Genomic DNA, 6,127 nt, shown 5'->3' on the forward strand with positions numbered 1-6,127 from the left:
CTGGATTTATCTCCTGATGCTCTCTTGGTTGTGGGCCTCACACACACACGCACCCTGGCCTTCAAAGCTCATGAGCGCATTGTCAACAACTGCCTTAGTACCTTTCTTTCCTCCCACTCCCTGCTTGATCCATTCCAGTCTGGCTTCTGTCAACTCCACTGAAACTGCCCTCACAAAAGTCTGCAATGAGCACCAAGTGGCCAAATCTAAGGGCTACTAGTCTCTGCTTATTATTTTTGACCTCTCTGTTGCCTTGGACACCTCCTTCTTCCCCAAATCTTTCACTCTTGGTTTGCATGATACTGCTCTCTCCTGGCTATCTTTTTACCTCCCTAACTGCAACTTCTGTCTCCTCTCATGACTCCACCTGATCCCACTTCTTATGGGCCCCATACATCAGCAATCACAATTTATGGATTTCCAGATACAGGGATTTTTTGGCCAGATAAATGGATTTTACAATCTATCTGACTTTGCCCACACATTACAGATTTATTTCAGTGATCGGCAGATTTTTCCATCTAAAGATTGCATCTTCATATCTGGAAATTGCCCCCAATCGATTGTAATTTCAGCTGTTCATAATGTAAATAGATGAAGAAGACGAATTGGGAACGCCCACACATATAAAAAAGATCTGCAGATAATACCAGATTATTAAACATGTTTAAAAACCTGATTAAGCAATCGATTGGCGATTTTGATTGGGATTGCCAAAAGGGGGAGCCCACACATCTAAATTAATTGTGGCAATCATCTCCATATCTGAAAATTGTCACAATTAATTGCTGATGTATGGGGCCCTTAAGAACTGTAGATGTCCTCCTAAAGCTCTGTTCTCAGGCCTGTCCTCTCCTTTTATCTCTCTATACTTCCTCTCTAGGTGAGCTCATTCAGCTTCCAATATCACCTCTATGCTAATGATATTAAAATCTACCTCTCCTCACTCGTATTTCAAAATGTGTCTTCACTATTCTTGGATGCCCCACCACATTCTCAAACTTAACATGTATAAGACTGAGCTGATCATCCCCGGCATAACCTCATCTCCCACAATTTTACTATGCATTGATGGTGTAACTATCTCCCCAAGCCCCCAAGTACACTGCCTTGGCGTTGTTCTTGATTTGATTCCTCCCTCTCCTTTAACACATTTTCAGCACATCTTACAGTCCTGCTGTTTCCACCTCAAACGATTTCGAGGATCAGATCCTTTCTCACCAGGATGCTAAAAAGCCCCTCATCTACCCTCTAATCATCTCCAGATTGTCAGATGTCATCCTAGTCACTGTCCGCCATTAGTGGTCTACCGGTCTACTGTTGAACTAGCCCAGTGGTAGCCAACTCCAGTCCTTGAGAGCTACCAACAGTTCACGTTTTCTAGCTCACTTTGCAGGCACACAGGTGCACTCATTACTCACTACCACATTTTAAAAGATCCACACGTGGAGCTAATTACTTCACTTGTGATTCTGTGAGGAGACCTGGTAAACATGCACTGTTGGTAGCTCTCGAGGACTGCAGTTGTTTTACTGTTCTGGTTACTGTACTATTTACCCTGTGCGGTGTAATTGTTTGTCTCGTGCTGAAGGCCACTTGTAGGACCCTATAAATTATAGTGTAATAATAGGATAGTGTTAGGATAGACTGTCACAGGTTTTATATATATATATATATATATATATATATATATATATATGCGTGTGTGTGTGTGTGTGTGTGTGTGTGTGTGTGTGTGTGTATATGTACAGTTGTACACCTGAAGTAGACATTGCTGAGCTTTAAGTTGCCTCAATATAAAATTGCTATATATTGAAATAAGCATTCCTTAAGAGACATATTACTCATATGAGGGTGAAATACATCCTGCACTAAATGAGGCTCATTATCATTGATTAGCCTTGTGCACTCATGAGTGTGTAATTATGTAATATTTGATGAGACCTAATGTGATTGAAATAGCTCTTATTTTAGCATTTCATTCACCAATATATGATTACATTTTATTTTTACCTAGAAATATTCCAATTCCTATGACATGTTTATGAGAGGTGAAGAGATCTTGTCCGGGGCTCAGAGAGTGCACGATGCTCAACTGCTGACGGAGAGAGCGCAACATCACGGGATTGGTGAGAACAAGCTGTCTGCCATTGTCTGTATCTCTGCTACTAGTGCTGATGTCACATGTGTATACAGGCCAGACAAGGAGCATAATATAATCATTGTAGCTGTGGTACATGGGATTCTTTACATAGAATCATTCCCTGGCAATGAAGGCACATTCATGTCTGTTGTCCGTCATCTTACTGCACATTGAGATCATCTCCAGTGCTCACAAGGGCAGCTACTGATCTTTGTCCAAGCCAAGTCATCACGGTAAATTCACTAAGGGCCAGGTGTATCAATCTTCAAGAAGTGATAACATGGAGAGTGATAAACAACCAGCCAATCAGCTCCTACCTGTCATTTTTCAAACCCACCATGTAACATGGCAGGTAGGAGCTGACTGGCTGGATGTTTATAACTCTCCATTTTATCACTTTTGAACGTTGATACATCTGGACCTAGATGTTCTAAAAATGTGATGTTGTTTATAGCAACCAATCCGATTATGTCTGTTGTTTTCTAGAATGCAATATTTTTAGAACCTTTGATAAATTTATCCCATCATTTATTTGTAAAAAGTGTAAATACTAATCTGAAGCTATAGATGAGCCATTATGTTTTTCCACTTTAAACTTTGATCGCTTCCATGCACTGTCCTGCGGTAGCGTTAGACAGGAAGTGTGGTGTGCATGCAAAAAATACTTCCCTAACATCTTTCACCTTTCCAAAATACCTGCATTTCTGAATTTGTTTGTGAAAGTTGCTACTAGTTTAGTGCCATCTACTTAGTAGTATCAACTTTCATTTGTATCTTGAATAGAGACTTATGTATTATTTCACTCTATGGAGAACACTGGCCCTGGAAGATTGCTCAGCGCACAGTACTGGCACATTGCTGTGTGCTGAGAGTTCTGAGCAATCTAGCATGGCTCAGCATGGTCACTACATGTGTTGGGCCCATATGCTCTTTGACTCTCTGTTATCATGTAGTATTCACATCTTATTGCTAGGGGACTTCTTTACATGTACTCTGATAGGTTGTGTAGCTTTGAAATGTTTGCGTTTTTTCTATATGCAATAATAACAGTAATTGTTTTTTCTTTCTTTTTTTACCTTAAGACTTAGAAAAGATCAAGTCATACATTGACTCCTTCCGGTATGGTGCTCCACCTCACGCTGGCGGTGGCATTGGTAAATGTTTAATTCCCTAATAACATTCTAGTAGAATATTTTTTATTTTGGCTACAAAATCTGTTAACATGTTTTACATTTTGGTACCTCAGTCCTTCCCCGCATTCTGTAAGGTATTAGTAGTGTACCTAATATACACTCCGCCGCCGATTCACTACTACAGTCCACAGCGCAGCCTCCTTCCACCCCGTCTTCAAATTATTTACATTTTGTTGAAGGTTTTATTCAGTAGTTTATACCTCTGAATACAGAAAACACATTTAATTGTCAAATAGAAAAAAACAAATGTTAAGCTAAGTTAGTAGTCATTACAGAAATCAGAATTAAATGACTGGGAGTCCTTATGTTTACAAATGGTCTTTCAGTTGATTTGATATGAAATACCTACTTCTTTTTGAGAAGTTCCACATTAGCAGGATAGTGAATTTCCCAACAAGAACATATCATCAGGGGTAATCGTATACCCCCATTGAAAGAAAATTTGACTCATGGTTATTTGTGAACTCTGAATAGCGGAAAGATATTTGAAGATTAGAAACACATTGACTGGTATCTAGAAGTGGTCATCCTCCATAACTGAACATCCAGGCAAGGGCACTTGTTAGAAAGTATTGTGTCTCGTGCATACACACTGTGTGATTTTGGCTATGTATGATATTGTCTATGCCAGAGCTCAGTACTATGCACTCTAGACCAGTGGTAGCCAACCCTAGCCCTCGAGAGCTACCAACAGTAGCATTTTCCAGACAACCTAGCTGCTGCACATTTTCCAGACAACCTAGCTGCTGCACTCCTTAATCACTGACACATTTTAAAAGATACACAGATGGAGCTAATTAGCTCACTTGTGGTTCTGTGGGGAGACCTGAAAAACATGCACTGTTGGTAGCTCTCGAGGACTAGGGTTGGCTACCCCAGCTCTAGACTATATTTTTGAGATTTTGACTATGGCTGATTTTGACTATTCTAAAACACTAGACTGTATAGAATATAGTCAAAATTGGCCTTCCTGCTGATCCTACAGGGGTTCATCAGCGTCACAAGCAGAATACACATTGTACAATTTGTACTAACTTTTCTTCTGACTTTGACCCTATAGTCAAAATCGTAAGCTGAAATCACACAGTGTATGCACCTTCACAGTCTTCCATAGCAGATATGGGAAGACCGTGAGAGGGGAAACTTTCCAAGGCTCATAACATTCTGAGGGAAAAAAATAAACCAATGCTTGCAAAAAAAATAAATAAATAAACATCTTGGTTGGGGTTTGCAGAACACACATGGTGGTCTCTTTATACCAAATGGATGAAAACTCTGCCGTGTGATGAACCAGGGCAGTAGAAAGCCTGACTGGGCCCGGGTACTTTTCAGGGGGTGTGGCCTTATCACGGGAGGCGTAGCCATACAGCCTTAGACTAAAATACAGAAAAAATAGCACTGTAAGCACCTCCCTGTCCACACTACAGCCCAGCTCACCTACTGGCACCTACCTACCAGACCTGGGCCCTGGTAACTAGTTACGCCTCCCTCCCCCTCTCTCTGCGCCACTGGTGATGAAATGTAGAGAGACCCTTTTTTGTCTATACAGAAGCAGATTTATTATAATACAGGCCAAAGTGGATGGAGAAAGATTTAAAAAAATCCTGGAGGAAACATGCTACATGTGACATTTATATACATCTGGACTGTGACCCAAACCAATCAGCCATAGACACTATGAAATACAAGATAAAACAACCTCCAAGAACTGCTCAGACTTGTATCATTTGGATACATATAAATGGGATAATAGAAAACAGTGGTCCCTCTCCATTCTGACCGTGCGAAGAAGAGTGTCTACAGCGCTTCTAGATTAGAAGCTATAATTATAGAAATCACTTTGGGGTGGCCAGTGGTATGATCTCCTGAAAAAAATCTATATTGACTCAACTCTAATTAATATATCCCCAAATACCTTTTCTGCACTCTTGCCCTCCTTTCCGATAACTCTGTTTCGTTTTTTTGTATTACAGGTCTGGAACGTGTCACCATGCTGTTCCTAGGGTTGCACAATGTCCGACAAACCTCCATGTTCCCTCGTGACCCCAAGAGACTCACCCCCTAAGAACACCATATTCTGAAGTCACCTGCTAATACCCGCCATATTGTAGACCATAAGCTGCACAAGTAATGTCTCAGCAACGGACCGCAGACCTGTCCTTCTTAAGTCTGTAATTCTGACAGTTTGTTTCTGTAGATGATATGTAATGGGCCCATTAATACAGTGAACACAACCTGTGGTGTTTCCTTGGGTCCAGAAGCCAGCAAGCTCATAGGATAACAGCTCTGCAAACTAATACATTTTGTATTAAAAAGAAAAATATTAAAACTACTGTCAGACTTTAACATGTTTTAAAATTACAAGTGTGTCATTTTTTGTAAAGACGATTTGAAAGATACTGTAAGGTGCAGATCACTGTAATAACATAGCAAGTGATTTCTCAAAGTGCAAATATTAAACTATTAAATAATTTCAAGGTCAGATTTGTTTTCTTGGTTCAGGGGGTGTTGGGTGGGTCTGTACTATCAGTTATACCCCTTTTACACCAAAAATCCTGGATCCGACCCGGCATTTGGAACAAGGATCCAAGCCGGGATTTACCCCATTTACACTGCAGTGCCTACCCGCAGTGTAGACGGAGGAGGCGCTTGGAGATTACTTCATCTCCAAGCACCGGGACAGGGGTCATCCCCGCCGGGACCACTTTGATTGCCGTGCTGGGGACAGCCCAGCACCAAGGTAAGCTGCTGGGCTGCCCCCGTGCACCCCCCCCCCCCCCCCCCAGTCGTC

At 41.2% G+C, this 6,127-nt stretch overlaps 1 protein-coding gene across 1 annotated transcript in view; it reads left to right on the forward strand.

The window, feature by feature from the left end:
• The window catches only part of DARS1 (aspartyl-tRNA synthetase 1), an 83,480-nt gene extending 77,662 nt beyond the window's left edge, over window positions 1–5,818 (forward strand). Inside the window, exons 16-18 of the mRNA XM_083153881.1 lie at window positions 2,018–2,129; window positions 3,226–3,297; window positions 5,310–5,818. Of these exons, the coding sequence (XP_083010007.1) occupies window positions 2,018–2,129; window positions 3,226–3,297; window positions 5,310–5,401 (276 nt within the window). The 3' untranslated portion in view covers window positions 5,402–5,818. The remainder of the gene's footprint in view (window positions 1–2,017; window positions 2,130–3,225; window positions 3,298–5,309) is intronic.
• The last annotated feature ends 309 nt before the right edge of the window (window positions 5,819–6,127 follow it).

The sequence above is a fragment of the Crinia signifera genome, chromosome 7 (genome assembly GCF_055691185.1).
Source record: "Crinia signifera chromosome 7, ASM5569118v1, whole genome shotgun sequence".
In the NCBI taxonomy this organism is placed as follows: Eukaryota; Metazoa; Chordata; class Amphibia; order Anura; family Myobatrachidae; genus Crinia; species Crinia signifera.